This window comes from Bison bison, unplaced genomic scaffold (genome assembly GCF_000754665.1).
Source record: "Bison bison bison isolate TAMUID 2011002044 unplaced genomic scaffold, Bison_UMD1.0 scf7180017864309, whole genome shotgun sequence".
NCBI classification, from domain to species: Eukaryota; Metazoa; Chordata; class Mammalia; order Artiodactyla; family Bovidae; genus Bison; species Bison bison.
This window is the reverse complement of record NW_011494881.1, coordinates 2,702,121-2,721,705: the sequence shown is the minus strand read 5'-3', so window position 1 is coordinate 2,721,705 and position 19,585 is coordinate 2,702,121. Positions and strand designations below refer to the sequence as shown.

The following is a 19,585-nucleotide window of genomic DNA, read 5'->3' as shown; positions in this document are numbered from 1 at the left end:
ATTTGGTTGACTGCTTAGTTTTCATCTCAAACTTCATAGTTGTAGCTGAGGTGCTTTTTTTCATATCCAGCTACTTCTTAAGTGGGAGAGCAAATAAGTTTAGGATTTCTTCACTTCCCGGTAGTACTTGATATTACCAAGCTGAAAAGGGACAACCCGCAGTTTCCCTGAAGACCTGGCTGTCAGTCTAGGACTTTCAGGAAAGTGGCAACTTGTGTTCACTCTACAGAAAGGATAGATGGAGCTGACAGCAATAAAATTACATCCGAATGTTTCGAATCACTAAAAATCTTTTAATAAAAAAAAAAATTCTATGAGCTTTCCTTCATTCATTCTTTCATCTTTATATATATGTCAGTATAGACCCACAGATACTAATTTTATACTTTTGGTTATAATCTATATAACTTATTTTGTTGTTCAAATTGTTCTTTCTTAGGCCACTGGGAGCACTTTCAGGTTGGCTTCTGTATCCCTTTGACATACCCCTAGTCTATTTATTTATTTGCTGACTTGTGGGATCCTAGTTCTTTGACCTGGGATCAAACCCATTCTCCCTGCAGTGAAAGTACAGTGTCCCAACCCCCATTGGACTGCCAGGGAAGCCCCCTTATTCTTTTTATTTTTTTGAGACTGTCTTACTTTCTTCTATTAGAAGATGCTGAAGGCTTATCTGGTATTTTCTTTACCTTTGCCCTAGAAGTGACCATTTCTCCAGGGAACCCAGTTCCTTTTATTATTGGGGAATGTTATTTAATTTCCACATTCCTCAAATTTCCATTTCCTCTTGTTATTGTAATCTTATTCCATTGTGATTGAAAGACACACTTTGTATGATTCCAAGCCTTTATATTTATTGAGACTTGTTTTATGGCCTAACATATGATCTATTCTGGAAAATGCTCCATATGCACTTGAAAAGGACATGCTGTTTACTGCTATTGGACTCCTAGATCTAGAAAACAAATTAGAGGTGATTACCAGTGGGTAAAGGAAGTGGGGAGGGCCAGTAATTTGGTTGATAAATGGTAGGTCATGACGATAAGAACTGTAAGCTTCAACAGAAAAGTGAAGTTTCCGAAACTATGTTTGAACATAAATGTAGTTGAGGAAATCAGAATTAGTCTAAAAATATTTTTAGCAAAGGCAGTGTTGCAGAGCTTCTATTAAGTCCAGGAAACATGAGTAAAACTAAACACAAAGTAGTTGAGTGCCATGAAACTAATTTAAAAATAGAATTTCCTCCAAATTTTTATTTAAAACTTATTTTATAATTTGACTTCCTTTCTATAGTTATTTTCTTTTTTTCCAACAAGTAAGGTGTGTAGTATTCATGTACACTTTGAATGCCAGTCAGTGTTCTGTTACAAAGTATTTACATTTTTAAAGAACTAAGTTGGCATTTATTAGTGAGTAGCATTGTTTTGTGGAGAAGGCAATGGCACCCCACTCCAGTACTCTTGCCTGGAAAATCCCATGGATGGAGGAGACTGGTAGGCTGCAGTCCATGGGATCGTGAAGAGTCAGACACGACTGAGCGACTTCACTTTCACTCTTCACTTTCATGCATTGGAGAAGGAAATGGCAACCCACTCCAGTGTTCCTGGTGGGCTGCCGTCTATGGGGTCGCACAGAGTTGGACATGACTGAAGTGACTTAGCAGCAGCAGTAGCATTGTTTTGAGGCAGCAGTCATAAGCAAAAGCCAAGTGGGTTTTTTTATATTAACAGCTACAGAATACAGAAGTCAACTTTATGTTGTCTGTAGCACAGGAGACTGTAAACAAGCTAAGACTATTATAGAGGGACAAATAAACATCAATGTTCCCAGGCACACCCATGGGCAGGTTTAATGACAAAACTATTTGAACAAGGGAGGTTTATGATTTCCCTACATTCACATGATAAATGGAACCAAGAATGGAACTTAGAATTCAGAAAGATGTCTACTGTGTCCTCAGAAACTAACTTGATGGAACTGCAGGGAATATAGTGAGACAGGGGATTGTCAAATGGGATTTTTTTTTCTGTATTGCTAAGTCACTTCAGTCTTGTCTGACTCTGTGCGACCCCACAGACGGCAGCCCACCAGGCTCCCCCATCCCTGGGATTCTCCAGGCAAGAACACTGGAGTGGGTTGCCATTTCCTTCCCCAATGCATGAACGTGAAAAGTGAAAGTGAAGTCGCTCAGTCATGTCTGACTCTTAGCGACCGCATGGACTGCAGCCCACCAGGCTCCTCCGTCCATGGGATTTTCCAGGCAAGAGTACTGGAGTGGGGTGCCACTGTTGTTTATTAAAAGGTTCTATTCATACACTAAATTGATGATTAAAAACTAAAAAAGTTTTAAAACATATGTGAATAGTTTAGAAATCATATGAATTTAGATTTATGAGGTACCCTCTGGGAGTAATTGACTTCTATTTAAACAGCTTATTTGCTTGCCATTATTAAGGGGCATATAAAGCCATACTAGGGATCCTAATGGAATGTAAGTGAAATTAGAGAAGGATAAATTAAATTCTTTGGATCATTTGAAAAACACCCTGCTGGATAGTGCACAGAGCTCTGCCTGAAAGCTGCAGCTCAGGACCAGCCATTGGATTGACCAGGATGCCAAAATTTGTGCAAGCTCATTTACTGGGTAAAGAAAGGCAAGTTGCTTAAACTTTACCTGCCTCAAATTTTCTCTCAGCAATTCAGGAGGAAGTTAAGCCTGCCCTTTTCTTTTCTTCTTTTGGAAAGATATACCCATCTTCTTGGGGCTTCCCACATGGCACTAGTGGTAAAGAACCTGCCTGCCAATGCAGAAGACATGAGAGACTCAGGTTTGATCCCGAGTGGGAAATATCCCTTGGAGGAGGGCATGGCAATCCATTCCAGTATCCTTGCCTGGAGAAGCAGAGCCTGGTGGGCTACAGTCCATGGGATTGCAGAGTTGGGCATGACTGAAGCAGCTTAGCAGTCATATACTCATGTTCTTGGATTAAAAGAAGATCTTCAAAATGGTTTTACAACTCAAGGTAGTCCACAGATCCAACACAATTCCCATCAAATAAGTCTGCATTTTTCTTATAGAAATGAAACCGAAATTAACTTTAAGGAGAGAGAGAGAAAAAAGAGAGACATCTTCAAAAACAAACTAGATTAGACTCTCAGAGTAGAGGCATATGGCTCATTCATGAGACTCTCTCCTCTCCCTGGTACCTAGCTTTGGAGTTGGCCTGCCACATAGTAGCTGTTGAACTGAATTTTGAATTTCTTTCTTTTTTTTTTTAACATTTAAAAAATTTTATATTGGAGCATAGTTGATTAACAATGTTGTGTTAGTTTCAAGTGTATGGCAAAGTGATTCAGTTATACATATACATATATTTATTCTTTTTCAGATTGTTTTCCCATTTAGGTTATTACAGAATACTTTTATCTATTTATTTATTTATGGCTGAGCTGAGTCTTCCTTGCTGTACAAGGGCTTTCTCTAGTTACGGAGAGTGGGGGCTACTCTCTAGCTGCAGTGTGGTGGCTTCTCGTTGCGGTGGCTTCTCTTGCGGAGCCCAGGCTCTAGAGTGTGCAGGCTTCAGTAGCGGCAGTGTGTGTTGACTCAGTAGTTGTAGCCCATGAGCTTATTAGTTGCATCTTGGCCTGTGGGATCTTCCCAGACCAGGGATCAAATCGGCATCCTCTGCTTTGCAAGGCAGATTCCTAACCACTGGCCCACCAGGAAAGCCTGTATTATGGAATATTGAGCAGTGTTCTCTGTGCTGTACAGTAGGTCCTTGTAGGTTATCTATTTAAAAAAAATTTTTTTTAAGTTTAATTGGAGGATAATTGCTTTACAATCTTGTGTTGGTTTCTGCTGTACAACCATATTAATCAGCTATAAGTCTACATATATCTGCTCCTTCATGAACATTGACTCCAGCAGATCTCGATAGCCTCATCTCTGCAATCTCCTTTCCTCTTGCATATCTATTTCTATATCAAATTGCTTGGCCTGGGATTAATCTATGCACTCTACCCAAGATGCCTTTCCCACCTTACGGAACCGCTGGATATTTGTGTGTGTGTGTGTGTGTATTTTTGGACTCACTCAAATGTCATCTCTGGATGACAGCTCTCGGAGCTCATTTCTGGAGCTCCCTCTGACTGTCTCCTGGGAAGAGTTATTGCTCTCTCCTTGTGTTCCTAAGCATTTTATGTATATCTTTTCCTTTTGTATTTTATATTTTATAATTTCTACATTGGTCTCCTCACTGGCTAGAATTCCTTGCTAAAAATTATGATTAAAAACTGTATCTTAAATATTAATACTATTATTTCTAGGAGGTCAAAAAGTGCAGACTTACCCAAGTTTCTTGAAAGGGCTCCAAAGGCACAAACTTGTAGCTATAAAATAAATTAGTTCTTGGAATGTCATGTGCAGCATTGTGACCATAGTTAATAATAATGTACTGAATATTTGAAAGTTGCTAAGAGACTAGATCTTCAAACTTCCACCACATGGAGAAAAAAAAAAAAACCCTTTTTTTGTAACTATGTTTGGTGATAGATTAACTAGACTTTTTGTGGTAGGTCATTTCCTAATATATACGAATATTGGATCATTATATTGTAAACCTGAAAGTAATATATCAGTTATACCTAAAAAAAAGGCAGAAAAAAGTAGGCAATTTGGCAAGAAAGTTAAGCAAAACCCTTGTATAATAAACAAAAAGAAAAGAAAAAGAAAACAACTCTGTAGATCTGGGAGCTGCCTAGCCATTGTTTATCTTCATCTCCTTGAGAACAAGAGATAGGTGTTAGGATGGGTTAATTTCTTTTATATTTAAGCAAAACACCCCATAGTTTGCTGAGTTTTAAAAAAATTCTATAACTTTGAGAGAGAGGAATTCTTCCCTACCTATGACAAAATCCATGCTTTCTAGTAAAAGCAAAGGAAATACCCAGAATGTGAACAGTTTATCTCCACAGCATGAAGATACAGAAGATTCTTCACACCCCCCACACCATTTTTCTGTATTTTATAGGTTTTCAGTAAAGAGAAAGTATTATTCTTATAATAAAAAGCTTAATTTTAACCTCTATATCATGAGCTCAAAAAGTCTCCAATTGCAGATTTATAAAATAACACAAAATTAAAACATGAGGTTCCTTTGACTATGTTAAGTCCAAAAAAAATTATTGCTGATTTGCATGGTTATGATTCATTTTTTTATTTTCCAAGTTTTTTATGATGGGCATTTTTTATATAGTTAGAAAAAATGCATCATTTTAAAAGGGCACTAATATTCATTGGTAAACTATCAGCAACATATATGCTCTTTGGAAGTTTTGCATACTTCACTAACAACATAGTTTATGCTAGTTTTGGCTACTCTAAGAATATAACTATGTTAAGTATATGTACACTATGAAAAGAAAATATTCTATTTATCCAGTATTTTAAAGCAAATTCAATCTAGAGGCTTAAAATAAATCAAAGGATTACTTATCTTTAAATGCAGGTGTATTAGAATTGACTTTGTACTTGGAAATGTTAGTTGTTTCTTTGCATCAAGTAAAACATTAACTTTTTGATTTTTTTGCAGCAATAAAAGGGAAAGCAGTCTACAAACAGTTTTGAGAGTTTGCAGAAACAGCTTACAAAGAAAATGAAGCTCCCTATTTTCATAGCAGATGCATTCACAACAAAAGCATTTCGTGGGAATCCGGCTGCTGTTTGCCTCCTAGAAAATGTAAGTAGTATTTTGCTTTGAAGTACAGTGCCTGAAATCCTAGATGCTTGTAGAACCAAGTTTTTCTTAAAAAAAAAAAAAAAGAAAAAAATCAGACCCACTTGTTCGCTTACCTTCCTGGGTTGTGTTCTCTGTCAAATGGTATCAACAATGTTCATGTCTGCAAGTTGATTTTAACCAAATTATATGATAAGACTGCTTATATCTAGATGGATGGGCATGTCTAGAAAATTAAGATTTATGTAAAGAAGAACTAGAGCCAATTAAAAAAAAATACCAAAAACAGGAGTAGGTGGCACTTCCCTGGTGGTTTACTGGTTAAGACTTCCACCGCAGGGGGCACAGATTCTATCCCTAGACCAAAAAAAAAAAAGAAAGCTCATCCATTGTAGCCACTGGATTTTCATTTAGTTAGCACCAAATGTGGAAGACAATGAAATTAGATGAGTTTTATGTGACTGAATATGGCTGATACTACATTTAGCATAAAAGATTCTAGTTGTGTATTTTTAACCTTACCTATAGTTCAGACAATTAGAAATTCTTTTCTGGACCAAAAAGATGAGACATTTTGCAAGGAATTAAGTAATTTAGTAGGAAGATAGAAAGGAATTAAGCTCTAACATAGTGAGAACTCAGTTTACTGAAAATTTCAATTTAAAAATGGCTCTTTGAGGACTTCCCTGGTGGTCCAGTGATTAAGACTCCAGCTTTCACTGTAGGGGACATGGGTTCAGTCACTAGTTGGGGGAGTTTGACATGCTACATGGTGCAATGAGGGGGGGGGGGAAAGGCTCTCTGGTTAGATAAGTATTAACAGAATAGTTAAATATTCCTTGACCTTAGCTGCTTTGTGTTGTTACCTGGGTAGTAGGAAACAAGTCAATGTACCCTTCCACTCAGAGCAGTTAGTATTAGAGCAGAGTGTGTGAGACTTATGTCAACTACGCAGTGAGCAGTTGATGATCTTGAGTAAGTCTTATTAAGTTGGGGCCTTCCAGGGCAGTAAACATCAAGCTGGTTGCAGATTAAAATCACCTGAGGTGGTTTAAAAATTCCTGTGCCTGACCAGTCACAACAGAATCTCTGGGGGGTGAGACCCAAGCAGCACTGGTTTTTAAAGCTTCCCAGGTGACTCTAGTGTAAATCAACATGGAGAATAGCTGCGGTTTTACTGAGACCGGTGAATGTTGTTAATAGAGTCCTGACATATTTTATTTTCTCCCTCAAATAAAGCAGCAATATGGTAATCAAAGTCCCCATCTTACCTTAACAATGCATTCATTATGCAGCCCTGTGGCTGGCATTTTCCAACCACACAGTGCAGAAAGTAATAACATTAATAGACTTTATCAAGTAACATAAGAACTTCAGAGTAATAGTGAGAGAATAGCTAACAGCCGGATTCTAAATCCTGAACTTCCTTTAGAAGCAATATGACACACACAGCTTCACATCAAGGGCTTGTGGAATTGACTAAATCTACTTGTCAAAAGTCTTAGTGTAAAAAAAAAAAAAGCCTTAGTGTATTTATCCCATATTCCCATGTAATATTCTAGAAGAGTTTTGAAAAAAGTTTTAAGTGATTTATGCACTCAATTTTTACCAGGAATTAATATTATTCCTCAATGTATTCCTTCTCACCTCTAGTACATTCACTAAACTCCAGACTTAGGATTTCTCTCTCTCTTTCACTATTAAAATATATTTTGCATGTTATTTATTTATTTGGAAAAACTAGGAAATATAAATTTAAACAAAAAGCTTAGCATAGTTCAAAGCAATATGCTTCAGTATGAAAGGAAGAAAAGGAAGTCTGCGATCAGGGATGCTCTCTAGCGTCTCTCAGTTCATTTCTGTGCCTTAGACCTGTGAGATGAGGCTGGTTTAATACCTGGTCCAGGACAACTGAATAGGTATTTAAAGATTGGTTTGCTAGTTTTCTATTCTGTAGACTTGAGGATCTCCTTTCCTGAAGGTTAACTTAGCACTTTCTCCAGTGCATAATCAATAAACATTAAAATGAAATGAAAGGAGAAAGTGTTGTTCCGCCCTTTGAATTTTTTTACCCACAGCTAGAGACAGCGGGCACTTGAAGCACCTAGAAAGAACACAAGTGAACTCAGGAAATATCAGAGACAGATAAGGACTAAGCCTTATAATGCTGACCACAACTCAGTAGGCATGTAGCCTGTCGTTATGTATTCTACAAATGTTTGTTGACACCTGCTGTGGGCCAGGCTCTAGGGTAGGGACGGGAGGTACCGAGACCAATAAGTTTGCCTGTCCTTGAGGTGCTCAGAGTCTAGCAGGGGAAATAGACGCATAAACCTGATCATTTTCCCATAGTCACCACAGAGGCCGAAAGACCAGGTACTAGGTTCCCTGGGGACCAGAGCATGGAGCAACTTGCATTTTTATGGGTGAGAAAATACTTCAGATTTTAAGTTCAGGGTTTCAAAGGAACATTCTTTTTCATTTTGTTTTGTTTAAAATTATTTAAAATTTGACTGAGATGATACTATGAAAAACTTGGTAGACAGACTAAAGACTAGATAATTGTACTTTGAACTTTTAAAATACTTGATAACAGACTGCTGGAAGAAAAGGAAAACTTTCTGGGTAACAACATTCCCAGAACTTCTACAATATTCTCAAGTGTTTTGTCATGGCCCTTCTAGATAAGTCTATTTTTCAAATCTTCACTTGAGGAACACTGTGAAAGAGAAGTGAAAGTGTTAGTGGCTCAGTCATGTCTGACTCTTTGCGACCCCATGAACTATAGCCTTCCAGGCTCCTCTGTCCATGAAATTCTCCATGCAAGAATACTGAAGTGGGTAGTCATTCCCTTCTCCAGGGTATCTTCGAATCCAGGGATCAAACCCAGGTCTCCTGCATTGAAGGCAGATTCTTTACTGTCTGAGCCAGCAGGGAAGCCCTAGACAAGTCAATTTTTTAAATCTTCACATGAGGAACACTGTGTATTAGGTGAAAGCAAAAACAGATTAAGGGCTAAATGTAAGTAACATGAAACAGATATTTGAAAAAAATATTTAAAACTTTAAAAGCTGATGGCTGTTCTCCGATGCCTGACAATTTTACAGTAACGACTATATGTGGTGGTTTAGTCACTAAGTGTCTGACTCTTGCAACTCTGTAGCCTGCCAGGCTCCTTTGTCCATGGGATTCTACAGGCAAGAATACTGGAGTGAGTTTTCACTTAGACATAGAAAGTGTATAAAAACAATATTTTAAAAAATGAAATAGATACATTACAATGACAGCTGTGTTAAAAGCTATAGGAATTCCTGATCAGCTATTCGAATAGGTTATCGGGCTGTGGTAGTGATAAGAGGTGGTTTATTGTCCTGTAAACCTGCTTTACTAGTTAAGTGAAAATAACATACCAACAAAAGTAAGGAGCCCATATTTATTCTCCCTCATATTCTAACAAAACCTTAAGATTGTGTGTGTGTGTGTGTGTGCTTTTAGGGCAGAGCTTCTCAAATGTGTAATTAACCTTTTGGACTGGGAAGTTCTTTATTGTGTGAGGTGTCATGCCTGTTATAAAATGTTTTTCAGGTCCTGGGCTTTGACCCACTAAATGACAGTAGTCTTCCCCTACTCCCTGAGCCATGACAATCAAAAATTGCCCCCAGTTGAGAACCATTGTTTCAAAAGATACCTTGTCTAAAGAGAGGTTTATTCTGGAGTTTTCCTGTTTAAATTATCCATAAAAACAACTTCAAGGCCCAGTGTATACATTTATTCCATTTCAGCTGGCATTTCCTGGCTATCTACCATGAGAGGGACACTGCTAGGATCAAATGGGATGCTCATAGATGTGCATTTTTATTCTTTTAAACACTAATAATCATTTCCAGTGACAGCAAGGAGGATTGGCTTCACACTTTTAAGTAGGAAAGCTTAGTTTTAGTTCCTAAATTACTTGCTTTTCTGGTTTTCCTGGGTAAAGTTAGGTATAACCAAAAGCCACTTTTATAGCTTGGTAGGTTATGTATTTAAATGAAAAAAGGTGTAAGCAATCCTGAGTTCAATCCATGCTTTAACTCACATGCAGTGGCCATTTCCACACTTGGCATCCTTTCTTAGAGAGGATTACTGACTCAGTGTGACCAGACTAGGTCAGAGACTCCTGGGGTTTCTAGAGAGTTGCAACCTTGTATCTCAGTTTTATGCTCAGAAGAAGGATGCAGAGTGCAGAGAAGATTCTTCCAGGACACTGAAGCATTTTTCTTTGCCAAATATTTGAAGGAAGAGAGCAATGCAAAGGAAGAGGAAATGCTAGTGTGGTAATCTCTGCTTCCCAAGTACCCTAACTGACTTTTGGAACAAAACTCTTAGCTGGGGGCAGTGATTTCAGGCACGTTCAGCCAGACACATACTGTGTTAATTGGTTTTCATATTGGTTTTCATATTTCATTTCACCCTCACAACCACTTTGTGAGTAGGTTTTATTATTAATCCCCGTTTTACAGATGAGAAGACAGAGGCAGAGAAAGGTTAAGCAGTTTATCTAAGTGGCTGACTTCAGAATCCCACCCCACGTCTGCCTGACTGCAGGGTCCATGCCTTTAACCCACTATATTCACTACTGGTGCTTCCCAGGTGGCACAGTGGTAAAGAATCTGCCTGCCAATGCAGAAGACGCAAGAGACGCAGGTTTGATCCCTGGGTCAGGAAGATCTTCTGGAGGAGGAAATGGCAACCCACTCTAGTGTTCTCGCCTGGAAAATTCTATGGTCAGAAGAACCTGGCAGGCTACAGTCCATGGGGTCACAAAGAGTGAGACACGACTGAGCTTGCACACGCACTCACTACTGGAATATTCACTACTAGATACTCTCCCACAGTGCCCCTTCCCAGTTGGTAACATGCATCAGCCTTATAATTCACTCAACGCCTGTCTTCCTCACTTCCGGACATTCTATGAGATCTTAATCTATTCTGACTTGTTCCAACATCCAGGGCCTGGCACACGGGAGACACTAAATATCTGTTGAGTGAAAGTGGAGATAGTATAATCAATTGTATTATGCAGAATCTTCTTCTAGGGGTTCTAGTAGAAGAAGCCAACAGGTATTTATTTATTGATTTTCTTAGTTTATTTTATTATTTGTGTCTTTATTGCTGTAAGCAGACTTTCTCTAGTCGTAGCGAGCTGGGGCTGGCTACTCTCTAGTTATGGTACCTGGGCTTTTCATTGAGGTGGCTTCTCTTGTTGCAGAGCACAGGCTCTAGGTACAAGGGCTTCAGTTGTTGTCGTTTACTTGCTCTGTGGCGTGTAGAATCTTTCTGGACCAGAGGTCGAACCTGTGTTCCGGGCATTGGCAGGTGAATTCTTATCCACTGTGCCACTGGGGAAGTCTTAGCCAACGATTATGGATCTTTTGTTTTCACTCATGGTGTGGAATGGGCAGGGCATGCAATGCAAGTATGTGCTTTAGGTTCTATGATGGAGCTGGAGAGACAAGGCATATAAGATCCATTGTTGTTCAGTCGCTAAGTTATATCTGACTCTGCATCCCCATGAACTGCAGCATGCCAGGCTTCTCTGTCCTTCAGTCTCTCCCAGAGCTTGCTCAAACTCATCTCCATTGAGTCGATGATGCTATCTAACCATCTCATCCTCTGTCATCTCCTTCTCCTCCTGCCCTCAGTCTTTCCCAGCGTCAGGGTCTTTTCCAACATGTCAGCTCTTCACATCAGGTGACCAAAGTATTTAGGAACAACTGAAGATGACTTGCAGCTTGAGTGCTGCATTGTGTGGATATAACTTTGCAATCAGAAACCCAGTGTCTCAGAAGGAATCTCCTGTTTCTTCCTGAATGATTTAGAACTTTCTACATCCAAGTGCTTTTCCTTTGCTAGAAAGAAAGCAGAGGGACAAATGAACAGACAGAGAGCGAGACTGTCCTGTTTAGGCTGTCATATTTCTAAACTGCCACAAGGTGGGAGTATTTTAAAACTTTACTGTGATTTTCTAATTATTAATCTTTTGCGAGCTGTATGGTTGATAGAACATCAGTGTCCCAACACAGTGCATTGCAACTCAGAAAAACAAACATGGCTCTCTTTTTACTGCTGGAAACTTGACTCTTGTGAGATTGGCAAAGAGAAATGGATATTAAAGCAAGAGAATTAACAGTTATTGGTTCAGCTTGTAACTATTGTGTGTTACATTTGAAAATAAGCTTATAGTGTAAAATGGAAACATTTTATATTTTTGGTTCCAATACAAAACTTCAGTATTGTTAATGAATGTAGTCTCATTCTTTTTTTTTCCCCTAAAGCTCTCTAAGTTGAAGCAATGTTAATCTTCTCATGATTCACCATTATTTTGCTCTTTGGTTCCAGTGTAGAAATTCAGCCACTTGGTGGTGCATACTGAGGGCTGTGACTATCAAACTTTTTATTGTCTCTGGCACCTCCGGCAAATAGCAGATGTATTTTCAGTGTCCTGGGACAGAAATTCAAATTGTAGCTGGTGAAATATACCAAACCAGAGAGGATTAGAGAGCTGATGGTCAGTGGAGTGTGTGTTTTAACTGGTGTGCAAAAAAGCCCATTTGCAAAGGAATCTACTACCAAAAGATGGTGATCTTAGCTAAAATGTGAAACTCTTTAATACTTTTAGAAACTCTGGTCCTAAAGGTGGAGGGAAGCAATAGGCAAAGAAAGGAAGGACAAGGATAGGAAGTTTGGCCAAATCAGATAGAGGAAGGACTGGCAAGCACTCAGGTTCCTGCAGTCAAGGAGACAAATCCATGTTTTTCTTCATCAGCCCTTCAGTTACCTTTGAAGCTGATGATTGCAGACTCAGCCCTAGGAAATTAAATGGCTCCCAGTTTCATTAAGGTGTTATATGCATGGGCAGGTAGGCCAGTTTCCATGGAGAACATTCTACAAACCATGGAAAAGCAACTTGAGCTCACTTCTGAACATTGTCTTGTTGGCCCCAGCAGCACTCAATCTCCTCTACTCAGGTAGGACTTCTCACTCCCTAGCCCCACAGGTGTCCACAGGTGTGACATGTGCTCATTTCACTTCATTCCTACCATCCTAATTCTCCTTACTTCAACTTGCAGAATCCTAGAGAATCAAAGATATAACGGGAGGAGAGCAAAGTGCAGTCAAGTGACTTGCCCAAGAAGCATCTCTAATTCAAAACTTTTGCCCAGTTTTTCCTGTCCAGCTCACCCAAATCTGACCTTTTGCTAGGTCTGGCTCAAGTCCTCATCTTTAAAGTCCTAGGGAACTTAATGTTAAAATCCATATATCTCAGTTACATACTCTTTGGTGTGGCCTACTGCTGCTTTCTGTATCTGTCTTGACTCCTCAGCTGACAGGCTAAGGCTCTTGAACCCAGGGCCAGCTCTTATACATCAGGGCTCCCCAATCGTTAATGTGCACACAGATCATCTGGTTTCTGTTTAAGGTGGAGATTCTGATTCAGAAGGTCTGGGGTGGGGCTTGAGACTCTACATTTCTGACAAATTCCCTTGAAAGTGGTGCTGATGCTGCTGGCTCAGCGCAGCATGGGTAATTGATTGATGGCTCCTTTTCCTCAGAAATGTTGCAGGAGTCCATTTTATCTGATAGAAATTGGTTTTTCTGCCTGTAGCATGTTGAAGGGATAATAATAGTTTCTTTGTTATGGGGAGGTAGTACAGTATGTCAAGTTAAAGCACTGACTTTGAGCCACTCAAAGTAAAAAGGTAACATTTTTCAAGTACTTAATTATGTGTTGGGCACTCTGATGAGTGCTTTATATGCATTATTGGATTAAATCTTTTGAAAGAAAAATGGTAAGTAAAAAACAAACAAAAACTCATTGTGTTCTGTTTGGGTTTTCAGAAAATAAGTATCAATTTCTTAAGTGATTTCTCTTTCTGTAGGGCTACAGAGTTTCTACAGATTCTGAATACAGTGCTCTTTTAAGAAAAGCTTATGGAGAAGGAAATGGCAACCCACTCCAGTGTTCTTGCCTGGAGAATCCCATGGATGGAGAAGCCTGGTAGGCTTCCGTCTATGGGGTCGCACAGAGTCGGACACGACTGAAGCAACTTAGCAGCAGCAGTAGCAGCCCTGGAATAAAAGCTATGACCAACCTAGATAGCATATTAAAAAGCAGAGACATTACTTTGCCAACAAAGGTCCATCTAGTCAAAGCTATGGTTTTCCCAGTAGTCATGTATAGATGTGAAAGTTGGACTATAAAGAAAGATGATCGCCGAACAATTGATGTTTTGAGCTTTGGTGTTGGAAAAGACTCTTGAGAGTCCCTTGGACAACAAGAAGACCAACCAGTCAATCATAAAGGAAATCAGTCCTGAATATTCATTGCAAGGACCGATGTTGAAGCTGAAACTCCAATACTTTGGCCACCTGATGCAAAGAACTGACTCTTTGGAAAAGACCCTGCTTCTGGGAAAGATTGAAGGCAGGAGAAGAAGGGGAAGACAGAGGATGAGATGGTTGGAAGGCATCACTGACATAATGGACATGAGTTTCAGTATGCTCTGGGAGTTGGTGATGCACAGGGAAGCCTGTCGTGCTGCAGTCCATGGGGTTGCAAAGAGTCGGACACAAATGAGTGAATGAACTGAACTGACACTGTAGAGATGGAACATACTGTGTAAATATACAAAATAAAAGCAAAAGGCTGTATTATGATTAAAAAAAAAAAAAGAAAGAAAAGCTTAGTAAGTCTCCTGTGAGGATTTTTACATCAGCTGATAGTTAAGAAGTTATGACTAATTTTTCGTAACTGCTGTTTTGTGTCTTATATGCCTTTTCTCAATACACAAACTTCAATAGGTAAACATCTTTGTAATGTTGTATGAGTACCCGGAAAAAGAGTTCGAGTCAACTAAAAGACAAGGATGTTTAACTTGACGTAACTCAGATAAGTAAATTCTGAACTTATTAGAATAAAGTTTCAATTCTTATTTCTGGGTTTCAGAAGCTCAAGAACAATAAGTTTGGCAAAGGCAAAAATGCATTTATCTTATCTTGAGATTTCTCTTTTTATAATTAGTTTTTATTGGAATATAATTAATATCTTGAGATTTCTTTAGAATTCAGAATATAAGTAGTGAGCATCTTGTTGATTAAAAAAATTGATTTTCATTCTCAAAAAGAAAATATATGCTTCAACCCATTTTTTTCCTTGAGTTAAGAGGAATGTGTGTATGTGTATATGCATGTATATTTGTTCGGATATTACACAAACTTTTTGTGTTTAATTTTTTTTATCTGTAAGTGGATAAAAATATCTATGTTGAGTGTTTTAAAAATGCAAATTAAATGAATACTGAATTCTCTCAGCAAATGTTTATTGAGCTCCTACCATACCAGGATAAATACAAGCATTGCTCTAAACCAGGACAAAGCAAAGTAGCACAGTGGTGCTCTCATAGAACTCTGAGTCAGAGGTTGGGGGTACAGCCAGTAAAGGGGCATAGTAGATAATTTCAGGTGGTGTAAGGACTGGGAAGGAGACAGCAGTCTGGAAGGCTTCCTGGAGGAGGTGATCTCTGACTTGAGCCTGACTCATTAAAGGGAGTGTAACATGCATAAATGAGGTCAGGGTGGTCCAGTCTGCTCAGAGTGGGCACCTAACATCTCTTCATCCAACAGAATGACAGACTGTGGAGTTTCTGTTTGTAACGATTGTTTTTAGAAGAGAGCACGATCTCTCTGATAGACTAGATAGTAATCTGACAAAGGATAGCCCAGGCCCGTAGGTTTTTCAGAATCTGCTCTAGCTTCCACAGGTCTTCACATGGTGCTACATGCATGAATTTCTGAAAAACAATCTTTATAAAAGTGCCTTAAATTTCTTCGTGATTATTTACTTTAAAAGTATATGACTTTAAAAAAAAAAAAATAAAAGTATATGACTTTTTAAAATTCTTTTTTACATTAAAAAAATTTTAAAGTATATAACTTTTAATATTAATAAACTTTTTTTTCTTACTAGTGGTAGTTGCTGTTCAAGGAAGTCTGATTTGTGTTTCTGGAATCTTACTAACCTTTTGCTTCTAATTTAGAAACTGGATGAAGACTTGCATCAAAAAATTGCAAAGGAGATGAACCTCTCTGAAACGGCTTTTATCCGAAAGCTACACCCAAATGACAACTTTACACAAAGTAAATACACTTTTTTCTTTTCTTTTAAAACAATTCCTGAATGGTACCAGAAACTGTTTTTCCAGTGGGGGAATAATATTTAAGAAAAATGTCCATTTATTCTTTGCATGCAGATAAGGAAGGTGGGGGAGCTTCTAATTTGATTTTCAGTTCATCTAAGGGAGCAGATGCTGATGAATTTGAATGTTTCAGATCCAGATCTAGCATTGCAGAGCCCTAGAAGTCTTGCTTCGGAGAAGGCAATGGCACCCCACTCCAGTACTCTTGCCTGGAAAATCCCATGGATGGAGGAGCCTGGTGGGCTGCAGTCCATGCGGTCGCTAAGAGTCAGACATGACTGAGCAACTTCACTTTCACGCATTGGAGAAGGAAATGACAACCCACTCCAGTGTTCTTGCCTGGAGAATCCCAGGGATGGGGGAGCCTGGTGGGCTGCCGTCTATGGGGTCACACAGAGTCGGACACGACTGAAGCGACTTAGCAGCAGCAGCAGCAGCAACAGAGGTCTTGCCTAGACTTTGCTCCTCCTTTTCACAACATGTTTCAGTGATTAATTACGCTAATGCAATGTTTAGAAAATGAAAACTTTCAACCCCCTTGTATGGCAATGATCTTGTCTCTCTTTGGTTTTTCCCCTCTGAAGGTCCCTGCTTTGGATTAAGATGGTTTACACCACAGAATGAGGTTCCTCTCTGTGGCCACGCTACCCTGGCTTCTGCAGCTGTGCTGTTTCACAAAATAAGTAATATGATTTTCTTTTATGAACTTACCAGTTAGTAAATAGAAATATTTTTAAAAACTCTCGTACATTTTTTCCTGTGAACCAAAGTGACTGGTATAAAGACTGCAACGTTTATTTCACATGATTTATTATGTAGAAACAAAAACAGCAACCTTCAAGAACACTTTGATTTTTCAGGCATGTTGAATAGCCATAGTTGCTGTTCTCTGAAATGCCATTTTCTTTTGTTTATAGTTTATTTTATTTATTTACTTTTGGTTGCGCTGGGTCTCTGTTGCTGTGCACGGGCTTTCTCTAGTTGCGGCCCGCGGGGGCTACTCTGGTTGTGGTGCATGGGCTTCTCCTGGTGGCAGCTTCTCTTGTTTCGGAGCACAGGCTCCAGCAGTTGTGGGATGCGGTCTTAATTCCTCTATGGCATCCTCCCTCCCGGACCAAGGACTGGACGCATGTCCCCTGCATTGGCAAGTGGATTTTTATCCACTGTATCACTAGGGAAGTCCTACCATTTTCTTTTAAATAGGAGCTCTCTGGTCTCTGTGACCAACACAGGAGGACGGCTTGTAAGGCAGAATAGGTATTTAACATGACATAATACTGGGGAACTAAAAGACATACTTTTCCCCAAATGTGTTCCCATGCACACTGAAATTCATTTCACAATAGAAGCTTCTTTATCCTGAATTTTAAATATTCATGAGGTAAACTATATACATTTACCCTGTGAAGAAAGGATGCAGTACTTTAATCCTACCAGTTCCCATCTCATCTACACTTGGTGTAATAAAGATCAGGGCTTTATGGGAACAGAGCAGAGGGGAGATGCCTGGAAATGTCCTCAAAGTAGAGACAGAAGCAGCCATGAAAAAGTGTAGACAACAGAAAGTCAAACAAGGAAGTAACCAGGATGATATGACAGAGGGGTAACTGGGGGAGTGGGGGATTTGAAAAAGAAGTTCTTTCTGGAGTTACTTCAGTTCAGTTCAGTCGCTTAGTCATGTCCGACTATTTGTGACCCCATGGACTGCAGCACACCAGCCTTCCCTGTCCATCACCAACTCCTGGAGCATACTCAAACTCAAGTCCATTGAGTTGGTGATGCCATCCAACCATCTTATCCTCTGTCGTCCCCTTCTCCTCCCGCCTGCAATCTTTTCCAGCATCAGGGTCTTTTCCAGTAAGTCAGTTCTTTGCATCAGGTGGCCAAAGTAATGGAGCTTTGGCTTCAGCATCAGTCCTTCCAATGAATAATCAGGACTGACTTCCTTTAGGATGGACTGGTTGGATCTCCTTGCTGCCCAAGGGACTCTCAAGAGTCTTCTCCAACATCATAGTTCAAAAGCATCAATTCTTCGGTGCTCAGCTTTCTTTGTAGTCCTACTCTCACAGCCATACATGACTACTGGAAAAACCATAGCCTTGACTAGATGGACTTTGTCGCCAAAGTAATGTCTCTGCTTTTCAATAGGCTGTCTAGGTTGGTCATAGCTTTTCTTCCAAGGAGCAAGTGTCTTTTAATTTCATAGCTGCAGTCACCATCTGCAGTGATTTGGGAGTCCAAAAAAAATAAAGTTTGTCACTGTTTCTACTGTTTCCCCATCTATTTGAAATGAAGTGATGGGACCGGATGCCATGATCTTCGTTTTCTGAATGTTGAGTTTTAAGCCAAATTTTTCACTCTCCTCTTTCACTTTCATCAAGAAGCTCTTTAGTCCTTCTTCGCTTTCTGCCATAAGAGTGGTGTCATATGTGTATCTGAGGTTATTGATATTTCTCCCAGCAATCTTGATTCCAGCTTGTGCTTCATCCAGCCTGGCATTTCTCCTGATATACTCTGCATATAAGTTAAATAAGCAGGGTGACAATATACAGCCTTGACTTCCCAATTTGGAACCAGTCTGTTGTTCCTTGTTTGGTTCTAACTGATGCTTCTTGACCTATACAGATTTCTCAGGAGGCAGGTCAGGTGGTCTGGTATTCCCATCTCTTAAAGAATTTTCCACATTTTGTTGTGATCCACACAGTCAAAAGCTTTGGCATAGTCAATAAAGCAGAAGAACATGTTTTTCTGGAACTCTCTTGCTTTTTTGATGATCCAGTGGATGTTGGCAATTTGATCTCTGGTTCCTCTGACTTTTCTAAATCCAGCTTAAACATCTGGAAGTTCATGGTTCATGTACTGTTGAAGCCTGGCTTGAAGAAGTTTGAGCATTACTTTGCTAGCGTGTGAGATGTATGCAGTTGTGTGGTCATTTGAACATTGTTTGGCATTGCCGTCCTTTGGGATTGGAATGAAAACTGACCTTTTCCAGTCCTGTGGCTACCACTGAGTTTTCCAAATTTGTTGGCATATTGAGTGCAGCACTTCCACAGCATCATCTTTTAGGATTTGGAAGCCTTCCCTGGTGGCTCAGATGGTAAATTTTCTGCCTGCAATGCGGAGACCCGGGTTTGATCCCCCAGTCAGGAAGATCCCCTGGAGAAGGAAATGGCAACCCACTCCAGTATTCTTGCCTGGAAAATCCCATGGACGGAGGAGCCTGATAGGCTACAGTCCATGGGGTCACAAAGAGTTGGACACGACTGAGCGACTTCTTTCTTTCATATGTAGAGTCTTCTCTTGTGTTGTTGAAGAGGTGCTTGCTATGACTAGTGTGTTCTCGGCAAAGCTCTGTTAGTCTTTGCCCTGTTTCATTTTGTACTCCAAAGCCAAATTTGCCTATTACTCCAGGTATCTCTTGACTTCCTACTTTTGCATTCCAGTTCCCTATGATGAAAAGGACATCTTTTTTGGGTGTTAGTTCTGGAGGTCTTGTTGGTCTTCATAGAACTGTTCAGCTTCAGCTTCTTTAGCATTACTGGTCGGAGCATAGACTTGGATTACTGTGATATTGAATGGTTTGCCTTGGAAATGAACAGAGATCATTCTGTC

The 19,585-nt window shown here is 39.5% G+C and overlaps 1 protein-coding gene across 2 annotated transcripts in view; it reads left to right on the top strand.

Moving 5' to 3' along the window:
* The window catches only part of PBLD (phenazine biosynthesis-like protein domain containing), a 36,933-nt gene that overhangs the window by 7,132 nt on the left and 10,216 nt on the right, over positions 1 to 19,585 (top strand). Inside the window, exons 2-4 of one of the 2 annotated variants that reach the window (XM_010852167.1) lie at positions 5,592 to 5,738; positions 15,815 to 15,914; positions 16,558 to 16,656. In XM_010852167.1, coding sequence (XP_010850469.1) covers positions 5,655 to 5,738; positions 15,815 to 15,914; positions 16,558 to 16,656 — 283 coding nt within the window. In that variant the 5' untranslated portion in view covers positions 5,592 to 5,654. The remainder of the gene's footprint in view (positions 1 to 5,591; positions 5,739 to 15,814; positions 15,915 to 16,557; positions 16,657 to 19,585) is intronic. The other variant, XM_010852168.1, reaches the window with a different exon arrangement.